The sequence below is a fragment of the Neoarius graeffei genome, chromosome 6 (assembly GCF_027579695.1).
Source record: "Neoarius graeffei isolate fNeoGra1 chromosome 6, fNeoGra1.pri, whole genome shotgun sequence".
Classification (NCBI taxonomy): domain Eukaryota; kingdom Metazoa; phylum Chordata; class Actinopteri; order Siluriformes; family Ariidae; genus Neoarius; species Neoarius graeffei.
Window position 1 is genome coordinate 33,980,081 of NC_083574.1, and position 22,192 is coordinate 34,002,272.

A 22,192-nucleotide genomic window follows, 5' to 3' on the forward strand; every position below is an offset into this window, starting at 1 on the left:
GTGATTCTTTTCCAGTTTATTGCCAGCTCTAGACGAATCATAATCTGAGCTGTGTCACTGTCTCTCACTCTCACAGTCTCCTGCTATTTTATTTTTCAGTTCCTAATTGAGGAAACATCTTATTCTGACTCTTTTTTTTTGAGAATGTATCAATGTAAGTGAATGCTAGTGGAGTAAAAATGAAATCTTTTCTCTGTGCCTTAAAGAGAGAAGGTAAGGGAATGCTTTAATACTTTTAATATTACTCAATTTATCAGTCTTACATTCTCTATACTCACAATGCATTCTCTCTTAGCTTATTCTCATTAGCTTATAGCGTTTATCCTATTGCCACCTCTACTACCTGCTCTTAATGTCTTGTAATGACATACAGCCAATGCTTACTCTGTTAGTATGCTATTCTTTCTAATGTATCATCTCTACTGCTTGTAGATAAGAATACACTGTTTTGACGTATGGAAGAATGCTGGGATTTGTGTAATGTGTCAAATATTGTAAATCAGTTTGTACACACAGACCAAATCTTAGTATTAATTCCCTTTTAATTAAAGTATTAATTGTAACTGTATACAGATATCACATTTGGATTTAAAGCATCAAATTTATACAAGTCCTCTTTACCCTAAATGTAGTCATTCAACCTCGACAAGTATAGTTTCGAAAGTTGTTCCAGTGAGCCTGTTTCCACTGTGGCTTCAGATTCCTGTTCTTGGCTTTCTGCTCACCACAGTTGTAAAGAGTGATTATTTGAGTCACTGTAACCTTCCTGTCAGATAAAAGCAGTCTGGCTGACCATTTTCTTATGACTTCTCTCATTAGCATTTTCTTAATTGCACCATAAACTCTACACAATAAAAATTGACTGTAGATTTTATAGGAATTTACAGCCAACCTGGTTGAAACTTACAGTACCTATACGATTGTAAAACATATTTAGAAACGTACTGCATCATGTGTTATTTTACACTATGTAAGATATTACAGTATTTTACTGTTAGAATGTTTTACAGCAATTTACAAGCAACCCAGCCAGGTTTATGAAATACTCAAACCAGCCACCAACAATCCCCCCCCACCCTATCCTGATGTTTGATTTGAACATTAACTGAAGCTCTTAACATACAGTGTCTTGCAAAAGTATTCATCCCCCTTGATGTTTGTCCTGTTTTGTTGCATTACATGCTGGAATTAAAATGGATTTTTGGAGGGTTAGCACCATTTCATTTACACAACTTGCCTCCCACTTTAAAGGTGCAAATTGTTGTTTTATTGTAGACACAAACAATAATTAAGATGAAAAACGGAAGCTTGGGTGTGCATAGGTATTCACCCACTTTCATATGAAACCCCTAAATAGGATCTGATCCAACCAATTCACTTCATAAGTCACATAATACGTTGATTAAAATCCACCTGTGTGCAATCAGTGTCACATGATCTTTCACATGATGTCTGTATAAATCAACCTGTTCTGGAAAGACCCTGACTCTGCTACACTACTAAGTTAGCAACATGAAAACCAAGGAGCACTCCAAACATGTCAGAGACAAAGTTGTGAAGAAGTATAGATCACGGTTGGGTTATAAAAAAAAATCCTAAACTTTGAATATCCCAGGGAGCACCATTAAATCCATTATAGCAAAATGGAAAGAATATGGCACCACTACAAACCTGACAAGAGAAGGCCACCCACCAAAACTCACAGACCAGGCAAGGAGGGTATTAATCAGAGATGCAACAAAGACACCAAAGAGAACACTGAAGGAGCTGCAAAGATCCACAGCGGAGATGGGAGTATCTGTCCATAGGACCACTTTAAGCTGTATACTCCACAGAGTGGGGCTTGATGGAAGAGTGGCCAGAAAAAAGTTATTGCTTAATGAAACACATTTGGAGTTTGCCCAACAGCATGTGGCAGACTCCCCAAACACATGGAACAAGATTTTCTGGTCAAATGAGACTAAAATTGAACTTTTTGGCCATTATGGGAAATGCAATGTGTGGCGCAAACCTGACACCCTGAGAACACCATTCCTATAGTGAAGCATGGTGGTGGCAGCATCATGCTGTGGGGATATTTTTCATCTGCAGGGACAGGAAAGCTGGTCAGGATTGAAGGAAAGATGTATGGTACTAAATACAAGGCAATTCTGGAGGAAAATCTGTTTGAGTCAGCCAGAGGTTTGAAACTGGGACGAAGGTTCACGTTCCAGCAGGACAATGACACTAAACATACTGTTAAAGCTACACTGGAGTGGGTTAAAGGGAAACATTTAAATGTCTTGAAACGGCCTAATCAAAGCCCAGCCCTCAATCCAATTGAGAATCTGTGGCCTAACTTGAATATTGCTGTACACCAATGCAACCCATTTAACTTGAAGGAGTTGGAGCAGTTTTGTCTTGAGGAATGGGCAAAAATCCCAGTGGCTAGATGTGCTAAGCTAATAGAGACATACCCCAAGAGACTTGCAGCTGTAATTGCAGCAAAAGGTGGCTCTACAAAGTATTGACTTTGGGAGGGTGAATGCCTATGCACACTCCAGATTTCTGTTTTTTCATCTTAATTATTGTTTGTGTCACAATAAAACAACAGCTTTCACCTTTAACGTGGTAAGCATGTTGTGTAAATCAAATGGTGCTAACCCTCCAAAAATCCATTTTAATTCCAGCTTGTAATGTGACAAAACAGGACAAACACCAAGGGCATGAATACTTTTGCAAGACACTGTATATCAGCATGATTTTATGCATTGCTTTATGCTGTCAAATGACTGACTGATTAGATAATTGGATCAATGTGTAAGTATGCAGTTGTCCCGAATCACTCAAACAACTTTTCTAAAACAGTTCCACCTTCAGACTTTCCAGCTCCACTTGCTTGTTAGCTATTTGAGACTCAGAGCTTTACTGCAGAGCTGAATTAACTTCAGACAAAATATATACCTCTGAAAATGGTGTAGATGAAATTTCTGATTGAAAGATCTCTTTAATTCTTGCTGTCTGATGAGAAGTAAACTCAAGCGCATAGGTTAGTAATTTGTCATTCATGGCTGATGAGAACCTCATCAGAGTTTTGGTGATTAATGAAAGTAATGATGAAGGCATAGAGTTCAGGGGCAAATATCCACTCACTCTGGAATGAAAAAATTATAAGCAAGTGTGAATCTGGTAGAGTGTGTGAGGATTAATTGTATTAAATGAACACAGCATGTAAGGTGTACTCTACTTCATTAGCTATTAATCATCTATTAGATGTTTAATTATGCACAAAATTCAAATTCAGTGTGATTATTTATCACCCAGTGATTATTTCTCTCTCTCTTTTAATTAATTAATTAATTAATTTATTTATTTATTTATTTATTTATTTTGCTGTCGTGCAACATCAAATTTAAGTATATTAGTAAGGGATTTTTTTTTCCTGCTCTAAAGAGATAAGCTTAAACCAAAGAACCTCTTTTAACAATCTAAATTAAGCCTAGTATTTAATTTTTGAGAGCTCACACTAAATATGTTAAATAGGGTATACCTGTGTACATTTATAACAAAGTGTAAATAATTTTGCTACAACCCAGACACTACCAACATCATGTCAAACTGACTGTTCAGATAAGCAGGGCAATTTTCAGAGAAGTGTCTGAGAGTCCAGCTCCAACACTGAAGTAGTTACAGTGCTCCCTGGCTGAAATAGGAGAGCCTGTGCAATAATATCATTAACTCTTCATAGAGCTGGCCTATGTGGGAGAGAGGCCAGTAGCAAGCCACTTCTGAGAAAGGCCATGCAAATCTAAGAGCTTTTGGAAAAATATTTTGTGGTCTGTTGAGACTAAAGTTGAACCATTTGGTCTAAAGCTAAAGCATAATGTGTGGTGCAAACAAAACACAGCCGAGCACCCAAGTAACACCATCCCTACAATCAAACATGGTGATGGTAGCATCATGCTCTAATGTTGCTTTCAGCAGGAGGAACTGGAAAGCTTGCTGCCATCACAGGCAACATGGATACAGCCAAATATAAGTAAATTGTTGGGGTGGAATTCTTTCAGTCAGCCAGACATCTGCATTTAGGGCAAAAATATACAACCAAATCAGAAACAGTTGGGATGGTATGGAAAATGCAAATAAAAAAGAAAGCAGTGATTTCTAAATTTACTTTGACTTGTATTTCATTACAGACAGTATGAACCCAAAATATTTCATGTTTTGTTGGTCAACTTCACTTCATTTTTTAGGATACATCCATTCCTGCGTTTCAGGTCTGCAATACATTCCAAAAAAAAAAAAAACCAAAAAACTTAGGACGGGGCAGTTTAGGGCTAGTAATGAGTAAAAACAATCAATAATAATGTGATTTTAAACACGTGATGTCAACAGGTTACTGTAATCATGATTTGGTACAAAATCGGTATCAAGGAAAGGCCTAGGTTTTTAGGAGCAAAAAAGGGCTGAGGATCTCCAGTTTGTCAACAAATGCAAGAGAAAATTATTGAAATGTGTAAAAACAATGTTCGACAAAGAAAGATCTGAAGGGATTTGGATATTTCTTCCTCTGTGGTGCATAATATCATTAAAAAAATTCAAGGAATCTGGAGGAATTTCTGTGAGTAGAGGGTAAGGGCACAAGCCTAAGCTGAACACCTGTAATCTCCGATCAATCAGATGGCACTGCATCAAGAACCATTATTCATCTATAGCTTATGTAACCACATGGGCTTGGGATTACTTTGGCAAACCTTTGTCAAGCACAAATATAGATATTTTTTGCACTGCCTAAAAGCAGAGCTCCTGATGAGTGTATGAGCAAAATATTTACAAGGCACAAAATCAATCTGAATAGAACAATAATATTATAGCATATGAACCATCAAATTATGTAGTGTAGTGTATTTCACAACAGTAAATTGCTGCTTTGTCTTGTGACAGTGTTTTCAATAAAACTCTTCATGCCCTTACATGACAGAAACTGTCAATTGTCCAACAAGCTAGTGGACTAATAAAACTGTTTTCACTAGTTTAATCTGAAACTGTAATGAATATTTTATGTAAAAATGTGTTAGGAAATAATCCCACATTACTGTTTGAAAGAAATAAATTAAAAATAAGCGCTGGATAAAAACCCATTTATCTTATGTAAATAAAGATACAAATTTCATTGTCTGGTGGTCAAGTGTTCATGAGAGACATTGCCTTGCACTTGTGATCTGGTTCCCTCTGGTGGTGTACATATATATAGATGTTGTGTGGTCGCAAAACCCATCAAAAATCAGGTCGATGGATTCCTCTTAAATATGAGGCTTTGTTCAGCTCTGCTACATAGAGAGTTACATCTACAAATGCTAGACAAAACTTTACTGTGTGGCGAATTTTACAAATTTTATAAATTTTACATATGACAACGACAACCCAGTATTGTTGCACACCTTAAGACCTGTTTGCAGGAAGAATGGGACAAAATAACATGTGAAATGCTTCATCATTTGGTGTCTTCAGTCCCTAAACATCTTTTAAGTGTTGTGAGAAGGAATGGCAACATTACAAAGTGGTAATGCCAACTTTTTTTTTTATGTGTTACAAGAATCAGAATTTAATCAGAAGAGTGTTTATTTTGAAAAAAACAATAAATTTAATGAGGTAAAACATCAAATAATGTGCCTCTGTATTGTTTTGAGTGGAATACAGGTCAAAAATAATTTATAAATCATTGTTTTCAGTTTTAATTGCAATTTCAACATAATGTACTTTTTCTGGTTTGGGGTTATATTTATTTATTTATTTATTTATTTATTTTTATTTATTTGTTATACCTTATCCAATACATTTTTAAAAACTGGCTGGCATCGGGTTTGGGGGGTTTATATATACAGTGTCTTGCAAAAGTATTCATCCCCCTTGGTGTTTGTCCTGTTTTGTCGCATTACAAGCCGTAATTAAAATGGATTTTTAGGGGTTAGTTCCATTTGATTTACACAACATGCCTACCACTTTAAAGGTGCAAATGTTGTTTTATTGTGACACAAACAATAATTAAGATGGAAAAATAAAAACAGAAATCTGGAGTGTGCATAGGTATTCACCCCCTTTCATATGAAACCCCTAAATAAGAGCTGATCCAAACAATTCACTTCATAAGTCACATAATTAGTTTATTAAGATCCAATTGTGTGCAATCAAAGTGTCACATAATCTGTCACATGATGTCTGTATAAATCAACCTGGTCTGGAAGGACTTTGACTCTGCAACACTACTAAGCAAGCAGCATGAAAACCAAGGAGACTCCAAACAAATCAGAGACAAAGTTGTGGAGAAGTATATATCAGGTCTGGGTCATAAAAAATATCCCAAACTTTGAATATCCCACAGAGCACCATTAAATCCATGCTAGCAAAATGGAAAGAATATGTCACCACCACAAACCTGACAAGAGAAGGCCGCCCACCAAAACTCACAGACCAGGCAAGGAGGGCATTAATCAGAGATGCAACAAAAACACCAAAGATAACACTGAAGGAGCTTCAAAGATTCACAGGGGAGACAGGAGTATCTGTCCATAGGACCACTTTAAGCCATACACTCCACAGAGTGGGGCTTTATGGAAGAGTGGCCAGAAAAAGGCAATTGCTTCAGAAAACACATTTGGAGTTTGTCCAACAGCATGTAGCAGACTCTCCAAAACATATAGAAGAAGATTCTCTGGTCAAATGAGACTAAAATGTATCTTTTTGGCCATCATGGGAAATGCCATGTGTGGCACAAACCCTTCCCATCACCCTGAGAACACCATTCCTACAATGAAGCGTGGTGGTGGCAGCAGCATGCTGTGGGGATATTTTTCATCTGCAGGGACAGGAAAGCTGGTCAGGACTGAAGATGGAAGGCACTAAATACAGGGCAATTCTGGAGGAAAACCTGTTTGAGTCAGCTAGAGGTTTGAGACTGGGACAAGGGTTCATATTCCAGTAGGACAATGACCCTAAACATACTGTTAAAGCTACACTGGTGTGGTTTAAAGGGAGATATTTAAATGTCTTGGAATGGTCTAGTCAAAGCCCAGACCTCAATCCAATTGAGAATCTGTGGCATCACTTGAAAATTGCTGTACACCAGTGCAACCCATCTAACTTGAAAGATTTGGAGCAGTTTTGCCTTGAGAAATGGACAAAAATCCCAGTATGTGCTAAGCTAATAGAGACATTTCCTAAGAGACTTGAAGCTGTAATTGCAGCAAAAGGTGGCTCTACAAAGTTTGGGGGGCTGAATACTAATGCACAGTCCAGATTTCAGTTTTTTTTTTTTTCATTTTAATTATTGTTTGTGTCACAATAAAACAACATTTTGCATCTTTAAAGTGGTAGGCATGCTGTGTAAATCAAATGGTGCTCACCCCCAAAAAATCCATTTTACTTCCAGCTTGTAATGTGACAAAACAGGACAAACACTAAGGGGGTTGAATACTTTTGCAAGACATTATATATATATATATATATATATATATATATATATATATATATATATATGAGAGAGAGAGAGAGAGAGAGAGAGAGAGAGAGAGAAAACTGACGAAGGACTTTTACCATTAATTTTTTCATGAAGACTGCAATCCAGCACAACGTCCTCAATTTGACTTCTAAATCTGAAAGGCTTCACACCTGATCAGACAGGAAAAGAAAGCAGGAAGGCTATTTTAAGTTTGCTGACGTTGAGAGAACCTGAAGGTCAGAATGATGAGTTGTTCATGTCACATTTTTAAAAAACGTTTTGGTTTTATTTTATTTTTTTTATCCCTTAAAGGCATCTTTTCTCCCAACCTCAATTTCACATAACCTCAGCATTTCCAGGTGTCCTTATGATTTTGACATATGTGATGTGAAATATGTCATTGACAAATGTCTCATCTTTGTCCTCAGTTAGTGTATGTAACAAAAAGCAGTCAGTTCATCATCCAGACTCCATCTTGATAAACTCGCTGTGATTTTACAGGCAGATGTTTCCAAGTTTTGCCTGGTGCTCCACACTGTATTTGGTCACATTGTCACATCTCCAGAGAATGAAATAATGATCCAACAGTCATAGAATGATGAGCATTTTCTTGCTTCTTCTTCATCACTGCATTTCTGAGAGCCAGTTAGAAAGGAATAAAAATAAAATAGGGGTCATAAATTTCCAACCACACATGCTAATTAAACAATATGGCATAATGCCAGCTCTAAGTATAAAACCTCAATGTATGTTGATATATCTATAAATTGTGAACTATAAATAGTTCATCATCATCATAATAATATAGCTGCACTGCATTCTGCAGGGTGGCGCAGTGGTTAGTACTGTCGCGTCACAGCAAGAAGGTTCTGGGTTCGAACCCAGTGGCCAACAGGGACCTTTCTGTGTGGAGTTTGCATGTTCTCCCCGTGTCTGTGTGGGTTTCCTCCAGATGCTCTGGTTTCCCCCACAGTCCAAAGACATGTAGGTTAGGCTAATTGATGGCTCTAAATTGACCATAGGTGTGAATGTGAGTGTGAATGGTTGTTTGTTTCCATGTGTCAGTCCTGTGATCACCTGGTGACTTGTCCAGGGTGTTACCCTGCCTTTCGCCCATAGTCAGCTGGGATAAGCTCCAGCTTGCCCGCGACCCTGCACAGGATAAGCGGTTACAGATAATGGATGGATGGATGGATTCTGCAGGCAGCTGCCTTACTAACCAGATCCTTCAGATGTCCCTGTTTCACTGGACAACCTTTTTCCTTTTAATCAAAGAATCTTGGTTAAAGGTTAATATTACTACCATTTTATTTAGCACTACATTAAGTAGATGTGACATGGTGGTGCTGTAGTAGTCTTGCTGCCTTATAGCTCCCTGGTTCAAAACTTATAAGTAAGGTACTTATGGATTTTCTCTCAGTCATTCACTTCATCTCTCTGTCATTTAGCGTTCTATCCAATGAGGTTACAGCAGCAGAACCTGGCTACATATCAGAACAGCATGACAACTACATTCATGATTGATAGCTCCCTTCTGCTAATAACAAACAACATTCAAAATAAAATTTTTGCTCTCATATATACTTTGTTATACATTTACAAACATACAGTTTCCAAAAACTTGGGCAGTTGTTCCTGATGGCTCAATCTGCCTCTTGCTATTTGGATCAAAAAAAATTGTTCACCTACAGTACTTACAAGCAACTCACGCTAAAATGCACATCGATGTTAGGACCCAACTACCCTGGAAATATAATAAAACGAATGGCTTTGTTTACATTTAATCCCACTACTTCTCAGCAGCACTGACAATGAACAGGGAGTGTTCAGGGCAGACATTAAGGAAAATGCAACAGGGAAGCACTTTGACAGAATCATTATGTTTGCTTAATTCAATTAAAAAAAATGTTTCTTTCTTGAAATTAGAGCATGTGTTTGAAATAATACTTTCTATGAACATCTGTATTAACTAGATTACTTTATTTGTGCAAGAACCTACTTTGTATTGTGTATGCTGAAAATTATCCACTTTGACTGTATATTTAATTACGAAATAGTGGATTCCCATAATAATAATAATAATAATAACTAGAAGGGCACTCAGTAGAGTGCATACCTCTGCCAAGCCACATATTAGAATATCCTAGTTCCACATACAGTGTCTTGCAAAAGTTGGTGTTTGTCCTGTTTTATCGCATTACAAGCTGGAATTAAAATGGATTGGGGGGGGGGGGGGTAGCACCATTTGATTTACACAATGTGCCAACAACTTTAATAGGGAAAATTGTTTTATTATAACACAAACAATAATTAAGATGAAAAAAACAGAAACTTGGAGTGTGCATAGGTATACACACACACACACACACACACACACACACACACACACACACACACACACACACACCCCAAAGTCAATATTTCGTAGAGTCACCTTTTGCTGCAACTACAGTTGCAAGTCTCTTGGGGTATGTCTCTATTAGCTTAGCACATCTAGCCACTGGGATTTTTGCCCATTCCTCAAGGCAAAACTGCTCCAGCTCCTTCAAGTTAGATAGGTTATGTTGGTGTACAGCAATCTTCAGGTTATGTCATAGATTCTCAATTGGATTGAGGTCTGGGCTTTGATTAGGCCATTTCAAGACATATAAATGTTTCCCTTTAAACCACTCCAGTGTAGCTTTAGCAGTATGCTTAGGGTCATTGTCCTGCTGGAATGTAAACCTTCATCCCAGTCTCAAATCTCTCGCTGATTCAAACAGGTTTTCCACCAGAACTGTCCTGTATTCAGTGCCATCCATCTTTTCTTCAGTCCTGACCAGCTTTCCTGTCCCTGCAGATGAAAAATATCTCCACAGCATGATGCTGCCACCACCATGCTTTACTGTAGGAAAGGTGTTCTCAGGGTGATGGGAAGCGTTGGGTTTGCGCCACACATGGCATTTCCCATTGATGGCCAAAAAGATCAATTTTAGTCTCATTTGACCAGAGAATCTTCTTCCATGTGTTTGGGGAGTCTGCCACATGCTATTGGGCAAACTCCAAATGTTTTTTCTTAAGCAGTGACTTTTTTCCTGGCCACTCTTCCATAAAGCCCCGCTCTGTGGAGTGTATGGCTTAAAGTGGTCCTATGGACAGATACTCACATCTCTGTTGTGGATTTTTGCAGCTTCTTCAGTGTTATCGTTGGTGTTTTTGTTGCAGCTCTGATTAATGCCCTCCTTGCCTGGTCTGTGAGTTCTGGTGGGCAGCCTTCTCTTGTCAGGTTTGTAGTAGTGACATATTCTTTCCATTTTGCTGTAATGGATTTAATGGCGCTCTGTTGGATATTCAAAGTTTGGAATATTTTTTTAGAACCCAACTCTGATCTATACTTCTTCACAACTTTGTCTCTGACCTGTTTCGAGGCTCCTTGATTTTCATGTTGCTTGCTTAGTAGTGTTGCAGAGTCAGGGTCCTTCCAGAACAGGTTAATTTATACAGACATCATGTGACAGATCATGTGACACTTTGATTGCACACAGGTGGATCTTAAATCAACTAATTATGTGACTTATGAAGTGAATTGTTTGGATCAGCTCTTATTTAGGGGTTTCATATGAAAGGCGGTGAATACCTATGCACACTCCAGACTTCTGTTTTTCAACTTAATTATTGTTTGTGTCACAATAAAACAACAATTTGCACCTTTAAAGTGGGAGGCATGTTATGTAAATGAAATGGTGCTAACCCCCCCAAAATCCATTTTAGTTCCAGCTTGTAATGCAACAAAACAGCAAGACACCAAGGGGGATTAATACTTTTTGCAAGACACTATACATATCCATATTTGCATCAAAATCTAATTAAATGGTCCTTGGCCCATGGCCTACCTTTCCTCAAAATTTCATCAAAATCTGTTCACTACTTTTTTTTTAATTTATGTTGGGAAAAGACAAACAAATGGAGGTGAAAATATAACCTTCAACAAAGTTGGCAGAAGTAATAATCTGTCTCTTCCTCTCTCTTTTAGTGCCTTTCCGTGAAGCTCCCTCATACTCCAGGAGACGCCGTGCTCCTCATCATTTGGTGCCTCCACGTGTGCTGCTGCGTTCCAACAGTGACAACCACCTCCAACTACATCCCCAACACACAAATGCACAACCACACACACAACTACACATACACAACAGCCCTAATGGCACAGTGAGTACCAGAGCCCCACCACGCAGCCGCTCGCCCTCACTCAGCCGCCTGGGAGAGGAACAGCACAGACTGCAGCACAGGTGAGACACACACACACGCACACACACACACACTTGCATATAAGGGACATTCTACCGAATGGGTGCCATTTGCTTGTTGTACCATTCCCAAATTGAACTTAATTTGTTATATCTTTTCAACACTGATTATAATAACACACATATTTAACTATTCAAAATGTGTATTGGTCAACCTCAGGCTACGTTACAAGGTTTGGAAGTCAAAGATGGCTGCATTTTTTTCAGTCCTGTTACCAAAACTCTGAAAGTAACAGGACTGAGTTTTTAGCCTAGGATTAGCTAATACATGGAATTAAGCCACATGGCGTCATCGCTAATAGCATGACCACACTTAGCACATTCTAATGATTTACCAAAAATCTGTATTTTTAAAATAAACAAATATCATCTAAGAAATAATTTAAGTAACAGGACAGTATGTTGACATTGACCTTATCAGTCAAAGTTTAAAAATCATCAAATATACAGAAAAGTAAATGAGAGAACTAACTTTTGGTCTTCCCATGGCCTTCAGAAGACACAACTAATGTAACTTCCTGTTGAGCATGTTATTTATGGAATGTTCCAAATTTGTCAGATGGGGTAATATGTTTGGGTAACAGGACTGAGTGAAAACCCAGGGACACAACTAAAATCTCATCTCATCTCATTATCTCTAGCTGCTTTATCCTGTTCTACAGGGTCGCAGGCAAGCTGGAGCCTATCCCAGCTGACTACGGGCGAAAGGCAGGGTACACCCTGGACAAGTCACCAGGTCATCACAGGGCTGACACATAGACACAGACAACCATTCACACTCACATTCACACCTACGGTCAATTTAGAGTCACCAGTTAACCTAACCTGCATGTCTTTGGACTGTGGGGGAAACCGGAGCACCCGGAGGAAACCCACGCAGACACAGGGAGAACATGCAAACTCCGCACAGAAAGGCCCTCGCCGGCCACGGGGCTCGAACCCGGACCTTCTTGCTGTGAGGCGACAGCGCTAACCACTACACCACTGTGCAGCCCACAACTAAAATGTGTATTTTAACTAAGATATTGTGGATTTCTTATGAAAAAATATATATTTAAACCATGGATAGGATATGGAGTCACACAACAGTGCAAAAGAAATACTGTTTCTGAAGGATTTTAATCATAATATTTCATAGTTAAGTATAAAGTTAGAGTGCGGGGACAGGTAACACATGATATTTTTCAGTGTTTTAGGTAGTTTTTATTAATCCTTACAATTATATATCTTAAATTTGAAATCAGATCAATGTGCAGGACATTCTGCGTAATAAGGAAATGCATTTTAAAGTACATTTTTATGTGCATTTATAGATATAATTTTCTAGGGACGGAAATGGCACCGATTCGGTGGAATGGCTCATAAATCTTTCTGGGATATTTCATCTAACATGCATATAACCATAGCTATGTCTACACCTAACCTTAACCTCAGTAACTAAAAGCAAATATAAAGGATCTTTCAGGTTTTTTTTTTTATTTTTAATAAAAAATGCAGTTGGTGTAAAAAAAAAAAAGTTTCATGTAGACCAGGAATGTGTCACTAATTCATAAATTCTGATATCACTGGAGATCAAGATTAAATAATCTCATCAGACACACTGTAACCACAACATCTCTGCAGCTCTCTCCACGCGCACACACACACACACACACACACACTGAGCACAAACCTAGAGCTGCTCTGTTGGAGTAACCTTTAAAGTCCAAGATGGTTGCTCTGTGTTAAAATTATAATACATAATTTACATAATGTGTGTGTGTGTGTGTGTGTGTGTGTGTGAGTGTGTTTCTGCCATTCTCTGGATTGTGTGTGTTTTTTGTGACCTGAAGATGGATCAACCGGACTATCATTATTCAAGAGGATTAAGAAGATTAGTGTCAGTGTGTGTGAATGTGGGCATGTTTTTATATTTTGGTGGGGAACAAATGTCCCCACAAGGACAGAAATATCTGGAAGTTTTGATCTTGTGGAGACATTTGGCTGGTCTACGATAAAAACAGCAGGTGTTTTTATTTATTTTATTTATTTTTTTTTTTAAAAAAGAGCCAAAAGATTCCCTTTTGGTTCCACAGGTTAGGGTTTGATTTAGGTGTAGAATATCATTAAATAGCTGCATTAGGTATTATGCCAATGGACATAATTACAAGGATAGCAGCAATAACAAAAGTACATGCATTCTTTACTTATGTAGAAGTACAGAACTTATGTAAAAAATACTCTGGTAAAAGTAGAAATACTTATTCAACTTCTTTACTCAGATAAAAGTACAAAAGTACAGTCTCTGAAATGTACTCAAAGTAAAAATCAGCCCTTTGAAGGAAATTTCTACCATCTAGTTCTGTGCAAAGCTAACTGAACTTCACGTAATGTATCTCATCTCATCTCATTATCTCTAGCCGCTTTATCCTGTGCTACAGGGTCGCAGGCAAGCTGGAGCCTATCCCAGCTGACTATGGGCGAAAGGCGGGGTACACCCTGGACAAGTCGCCAGGTCATCACAGGGCTGACACATAGACACAGACAACCATTCACACTCACATTCACACCTACGGTCAATTTAGAGTCACCAGTTAACCTAACCTACATGTCTTTGGACTGTGGGGGAAACCCACGCGGACACGGGGAGAACATGCAAACTCCACACAGAAAGGCCCTCGCCGGCCACGGGGCTCGAACCCGGACCTTCTTGCTGTGAGGCGACAGCGCTAACCACAACACCACCGTGCCGCCCCTCACGTAATATATTTAACAGTTATTCCACAAAATTGAGTTGTACGTGAGCTGATAGTCGATGAGGCATGTAACACCGAGTCGGCTATAAGCCATGTACAACGAGATTGAGTGGAATAACTGTTTTATTATTTCTGCATTCCCTGGATTTTGAGAGACAGAGCATTTTTATTTTTAATTGTTTGCAAATTCGAAAATTAAAAACTTTATACAAAATGTCCGACAAAATCATTTCTGTTTAGAATTTAAACAAACTGGTGAAATGACAGGAGCAATTTGTGAAAAATGTGATAATAATTCTTGAAAAATAAAAAAAGCATGCATTCTTACCTTGAAATACTTTCATTCCGTATTTTGTTGCTTTTTTGTATTTTGGGGGTTTTGTTTTCAAGTAGAGTTTTTATTTCATCCTCGATTGGTTCAGTACATGCTCCGCCATTTTGTTCTTCTCTGCTCATGGTATATGAGCTGATATCCTAGTAGCAGAGTAGCCAATCAGAGCGTGCAGTTGCTCATATCCAGTGAATGTGGAGAGAATAATATAATGTATTTGAGGGGTAGACTTGTGTGCATGGAAGGAGGCAAACCCAAGCTTTTTTAAATGAATTAATAAATAATGATGTATATAAGGTGGTTTGTTGCAAGTATTTTAATTGGCAAGTAGTTTGTGACAAATAAATTATCCCCTTGCGCATGCAGTCGATATTGACTGGGTAATTACAGCATGCTAATCTAATGAACTTAAAGCTAGGCTTACTTTACACTGTAAAAAAAGAATAGTCGAGAATACTTGAAATTTCAAGGCAACAGTCTGCATTAAGAATTTTATGTTTTGCCAACGATGTATGCCCATGATAATCCAAACTATGATAACACTGTTATCTTTATTAAGAATTCTTAATTAAGTCAATTTTCAATTCCTCATTCTGCCAACATAGATTTCTCTTTTTGCTGAACAGTGGCATTCACAGTAGTACAAAAAGGCAATTGAGGTTCTCACAATTTTTGGGGGGGCTTTTTTTTACCTTTATTTGGATAGGACAGTGTAGAGACAGGAAATGAGCGGGAGAGAGAGACGGAGAGAGATCGGGAAATGACCTCAGGTCGGAATCGAACCCGGGTCCCCGGACTTATGGTATGGCGCCTTATCCACCTGAGCCACGACAACATGATCTTCAACTGGAGAGAGAACCGCATTGCCCAGCCCTTGCATTTGGGAGAGGAAACCCCGTGTCTTGGTCATTAAGAGCATGTGCTGAATAAACACCTGTGGCAATTATGTATTTTCAATTCAGATTATTCACTATTGCATATTTACACATCATTGAGGTGCACCCTATCAGTTTGATGTGGATTTTTCTGTTCGTTAATAATTATTCATATTTTCTTGTCCATTCAATTGTGAATATGGAATTACTTGAACAAAGCATAAGTCTATTTTTTAGAATTATCCACATCAAGAAAAATCCACATCAAACTGATAGGGTGCACCTCAATGATGTGTAAATATACAATAGTGAATAATCTGAATTGAAAATACATAATTGTCACAGGTGTTTATTCAGCGCATGCTCTGAATGACCAAGACACGTGGTTTCCTCTCCCAAATGCAAGGGCTGGGCAATGTGGTTCTCTCTCCAGTTGAAGTTCATGTTGTCGTGGCTCAGGTGGATAAGGTGCCATACCATAAATCTGGGGGCCTGGGTTTGATTCTGACCTGAGGTCATTTCCTGAGCGCTCTCTCTCCTGCTCATTTCCTGTCTCTACACTGTCCTATCCAAATAAAGGTGAAAAAAGCCCCCCCAAAAATTGTGATAACCTCAATTGCCTTTTTGTACTACTGTGAATGCCACTGTTCAGCAAAAAGAGAAATCTATGTTGGCAGAATGAGGAATTGAAAATTGACTTAATTAAGAATTCTTAATAAAGATAACAGTGTTATCATAGTTTGGATTATCATGGGCACATCGTTGGCAAAACATAAAATTATTAATGCAGACTGTTGCCTTGAAATTTCAAGTATTCTCAACTATTCTTTTTTACAGTGTATAGGCTCCTTACATGCTTGCTAATAACTTATTTGAAGGGTTTGAAGAACATACATCATGTAGAGCTAAAGCGTTCGATAATTTAATCAAACAATTTGGTGTGTTTCAAATGTAAAATTTCAAAGAAAACACTTTCGGCTCTGATGAATTTGAATGGAACTTGTGTTTTGATTCTGTGTGTGTGTGTAATGATATCAAGTGCTTTATTTGCTGAGGCCACAAAGCCTCAGAAGTGATTAAGATGTGACATTCTGACTTCTATGTAGATTAAAAACAGACATATGGTCACAATCTGTCTCTCTGTCTCTCTCTCACTCACTCACTCACTCACTCACTCACACAAATGCTAATTCCGTACTATTAAAGTGTAAATATTCATGAACATTTCTTTAAATATTATTTATTGTTATTTTAAAGTCGCTCAGGTGTGAATCAGTTTTAAAATGTGCATAGGGTGTAAACTGGAGTACCTAAACGCAGTGATATAAAAGTAGACGGCCTTTCAATTTCATAAAATCGGTGAAATTTAGCTCCCTCTGAAATTTGGTCGTTGTGATATATGTTTATTTCTGTAATATCTAAAAAAAAAAAAAAAAACAACTAGGCCATTCTGTGGCTGGGAAGTTATTTAATTTGAGGGGATTCCCAAGCAAATAACGTGCATGAAATCACTCGCTTCGTGCAGTCAAGCAGACAGAGGAAGTCTGTGTGTAGGTTTACCTTTGACCGTGCACTGACAGTTACATCATTCTGTTGCTAAACGAACAGCTGATCACACCAAGGTGCTCGCTGACCGCTGATATTTATTAGTTTGGTCCTGCGTTTCCTTTCCTTTGTAACATAATGTCTTTTCTTCTCACTTTCTGTTACTGGAGTCAGTCTTTCACCTTTCATTCGCACACTCACGTTCTCCATTTTTCTCTCCTGTTTCACATTTGTATCCCACAATGCCTTGCGTGAACGGGGAAAGCCTACCACTTAATGCATGATGTAGTATCTTGAATTGGGCCATGGTGAAGCTGGCAAAAATAGCGGAGAATTTAGGGCCACATGGCCCTAACTTTACTAATTGTTCTATTTAAAAAAAAAACTAATAAAATTGGAAGTCTGATTCGAATTCAGTAGCTTTCGGTCCACTAAACAAAAATAATTGGGTGTCGGGGAAAATTCTTTTTATGACTTACACTTGTAAAATCTGAAAGTCAGTACAGCTTTAAATTCATTTCTAGAGCATGATGGTCATGTTAGAAAAGAAATATTAGGTGGTAACATTGCACAGAGCAAAACAGTTATAAAAAAATGTAATTAATAACATTGAGAGGTATGGTTATGTGAGTTGCTGGAATATCAAATTCAATTCATTCCTCTCATTCCCTTTAACATCCAAGTGTGCGGTGTTCAGCACAGTGTCGTTTCCATAACACAAAACGTGTGCTACAGACACTGTCCATCAGATGGAGCTCTCATATCAATTCAGTGAAGAAACTTTCAGACATTCTTCTTTGCATGTATTCACAAAATGCATGTCCTACTAAAGTCATGCTTACTAAAAGTATCAGTACCCTTGATGAAGATGAGTTGGAGAAAAAGGCCTAAGACTACAAATGAGGGAAATTTGTTTGTTTGTTTGTTTGTGTCTTTCCACCTTTCACTAGTCTTAACAGTCAGAGATGCTCTGAAGCAAGATTCCGTATAAGTATCAGAGGTGTTACATGCATAGCATTCATCATACCGAGGGTTACTCACAATCTTGGAAACAGCAGCATGGTTGAAATCGGAAAATGATTCTAACATAGTTTAGTGATAATCTGTAGACAATAACACAGATTTAACTTTTGGAACACAAGAAAATTGCTTCTTGTTTGTCCATCCATCCATTATCTGTAACCACTGATCCTGTGCAGGGTCGCGGGCAAGCTGGAGCCTATCCCAGCTGACTATGGGAGAGAGGCAGGGTACACCCTGGACAAGTCGCCAGGTCATCGCAGGGCTGACACATAGAGACAAGCAACCATTCACACCCACATTCACACCTACGGTCAATTTAGAGCCACTGATTAGCCTAACCTGTATGTCTTTGGACTGTGGGGGAAACTGGAGCACCCGGAAGAAACCCATGCAGACACAAGGAGAACATGCAAACTCCACACAGAAAGGTCCCCATCAGCCACTGGGCCCGAACCCAGAACCTTCTTGCTGTGAGGCGACAGTCCTAACCATTACACCACCCCTGAGCACTTCAGCCATGATATACAATCATGTAGAGGGAGGGTAAAGTGATGTTCATTCAGTCAGGTCCCCTCACATTTTTTGTGCCAGCCCCAGGAATTGAACTAGCAACCCTTTGAGCCCAAGGTTGCTTCTCTAACCTTCAGGCCATGGCTGCCCCCTTCTTGTTTATATTTGTATGTAATAAAATCTAAGCTTGTTCCAGTTGTGGCGTGTTACATCTGTGCCAGCTCCCTCCCACAAAAGCTACTTTGTAGGCTGATCAAAATAGAACTGTGTCTTTGACTCAACTGGTTTATCTTGCACAAGGAACCCTAATATTATTCTGGACTTCTATTAGGTGTCGTGTCATGAACAGCAGATGAGAGGATGCAGGTGTAGATTAAAGACTTCATTTAGCAAAGTCCATCAAAACAAATCCAAAGTGATACACAAAAACAACAACAGGGAATTGTCAGGCTAGGCTAAGTGAGGTAAATAATAATAATAATAATAATACAGAGAAAATCAGGCAAGGAACAAAAGGTGCAGCAAAGTGACAGAACGATTTCTTGAAAGAAACCATTTGTGAGTCTGGAGTTTTAGGGAAGGCAAAAAGGTGTGTGTAATTAGTAGTCAGGTGAACGTGAACAGGGATATGTTGCTTGGGAGGGATTGTGTAATGAGGTATGTAGTTCGTTCATGATCTGGGAATCATGAAAAGGATAGTTTGCTTGTCCTTTTTTATGCAGACATTGACGTGATATATGAGCCTCATAAATTTCTGCCCTCTTCAACTAATCTTCAAGCAAAATCCAAAATGTCTTCCTATTCATCATATATTCTCACTACAAGCAGTTTAACATAACAGAGTCTTTGTAAACCCTTCCAAGATCAGTACATTGCATATAGCATGCCATTTGAGATTAAAACCAGATAATTTAAAAAAAGGGAATTGTTTGTTGGAAAATACAGTGTCTTACAAAAGTATTCATCTCCCTTGGTGTTTGTCTTGTTTTGCCACATTACAAGCTGGAATTAAAATGGATTTTGGGAGCATTAGCACCATTTGATTTATGCAACATGCCTACCAGTTTAGCTGCAAGTCTCTTGGGGTATGTCTCTATTAGCTTAGCACATCTAGCCACTGGGATTTTTACCCATTCCTCAAGGCAAAACTGCTCCAACTCCTTCGAGTTAGATGGGTTGCATTGGTGTACAGCAATTTTCAAGTTATGCCACAGATTCTCAATTGGATTGAGGTCTGGGCTTTGACTAGGCTGTTTCAAGACATTTAAATGTTTCTCTTTAAACCACTACAGTGTAGCTTTAGCAGTATGTTTAGGGTCATTGTCCTGCTGGAACATGAGCCTTCGTCCCAGTCTCAAACCTCTGGCTGACTCAAACAGGTTTTCCTCCAGAATTGCCCTGTATTTAGTGCCATCCATCTTTCTTTCAGTCCTGACCAGCTTTCCTGTCCCTGCAGATGAAAAGCATCCCCACAGCATGATGCTGCCACCACCTTGTGTCACTATAGGAATAGTGTTCTTAGGGTGTCGGGTTTGCGCCACACATGGCATTTCCCATGATGGCCAAAATGATCAATTTTAATCTCATTTGACCAGAGAATCTTCTTCCATGTGTTTGGGGAGTCTGCCACATGCTGTTGGGCAAACTCCAAATATGTTTTCTTAAGCAATGAATTTTTTTTTGGCCACTCTTCCATAAAGCCCACTCTGTGGAGTGTACGGCTTAAAGTGGTCCTATGGACAGATACTCCCATCTCCGCATCTCCTTGCCCAGTCTGTGAGTTTTGGTGGGCGACCTTCTCTTTTCAGGTTTGTAGTGGTGCCATATTCTTTCCATTTTGCTATAATGGATTTAATGGTGCTCCCTGGGATATTCAAAGTTTGGGATTTTTTTTAGAACCCAAGCCTGATCTATACTGCTTCACAACTTTGTTTCTGATCTGTTGGGAGGCTCCTTGGTTTTCATGTTGCTTGCTTAGCAGTGTTGCAGAGTCAGGGTCCTTCCAGAACAGGTTGATTTATACAGACATCATGTGACAGATCATGTGACACTTTGAGTGCACACAGGTGGATCTTAATAAACTAATTACCGGTATGTGACTTATGAAGTGAATTGGTTGGACCAGCTCTTATTTAGGGGTTTCATATGAAAGGGGGTGAATACCTGTGCACACTCCAGATTTCTGGGTTTTTTTTTTTTCATCTTAATTATTTGTTTCACAATAAAACAACAATTTGCACCTTTAAAGTGGGAGGCATGTTGTGTAAATCAAATGGTGCTAACCACTCAGTAATCTCTTTTAATTCCATCTTGTAATGTGACAAAACAGGACAAACACCAAGGGGGATGAATACTTTTGCAAGACACTGTATCATTTACATCTACTAAAAAAGTATGAGCCCTAATAGTGATACCCACATGAATATCATCTAAGGTCAGCTGACCTACCAGGATTTTTTAAAAGTCATATTTATAAATGTTCATAATCTTCACTGTTACCGCTAACTAGCTAGTGGACATATGTTAACCTGATAGGATACTCAGTTTTTTTGTGTGCCGTCATTAAACTATCATTAAACTACCATATGTTTGAGTATTAGAAGCACTTACGTACTTATATGAACTCAAACCCATGTCCACCTGTGCTGCTTATTAACACACACACTGTTCTTCCTTCTGCAGACAGACCTTCCTCAGCAAAGTCAAACAGTCCTGTTATATAGCATGAGGAATGATTAGAGTTGAATGTAATAGTTACACCCCCAATTCAGAAAAAAAAAATTGAGATGCTATGTTGAAATTAAAATTGAAAACAGTGCTTTGTAAATAATCTTTGACTGGTATTGCACTCGAAACAATACAACAGCACATTTATTTGATATTTTACCTCATTAATTTTATAGTTTTGTTTTCCAAAATAAACATGTTTTAGTTTTGATTCTTGCAACACATTTCAAAAAAAGTTGACAGTAAAGCATTTACCACTTTGTAATGTTGTCATTCCTTCCCACAACACTTAAAAGATGTTTGGGGACAGAAGACACCAAGTGATGAAGCATCTCAGGTGTTATTTTGTCCCATTCTTTCTGCAAATAGGTATGAAGTTGTGCAAAAGTACTAAAATTCAAAATTCACCACACATTCTCTATTGGGGACAGAGGTGACAGGCACCCTCTTCTTCCTCAGCCATGCCTTTGTAATGTGTGCATAATATGGTTTTGCATTGCCTTGTTGAAATATTCCTGGAAAAGATATTGTCTTGAAGGCAGCATATGTTGCTCCAAAATCTCAGTGTACATTTCTGCATTAATGCTGCCACCACAGAAGTGTAAGTTACTGTTGCCAAGGTCCTTGACACAACCCCATACTATGACAGACCCTGGCTTTTGGACCTGCTGCTGGTAAAAGCTTAA

At 38.5% G+C, this 22,192-nt stretch overlaps 1 protein-coding gene across 1 annotated transcript in view; it reads left to right on the plus strand.

Annotated features, from left to right (window-relative positions):
- Positions 1-22,192, plus strand: part of LOC132887853 (SH3 and multiple ankyrin repeat domains protein 2-like) — a 264,197-nt gene that overhangs the window by 82,579 nt on the left and 159,426 nt on the right. Inside the window, exon 10 of the mRNA XM_060923589.1 lies at positions 11,490-11,742. Coding sequence (XP_060779572.1) covers positions 11,490-11,742 — 253 coding nt within the window. The remainder of the gene's footprint in view (positions 1-11,489; positions 11,743-22,192) is intronic.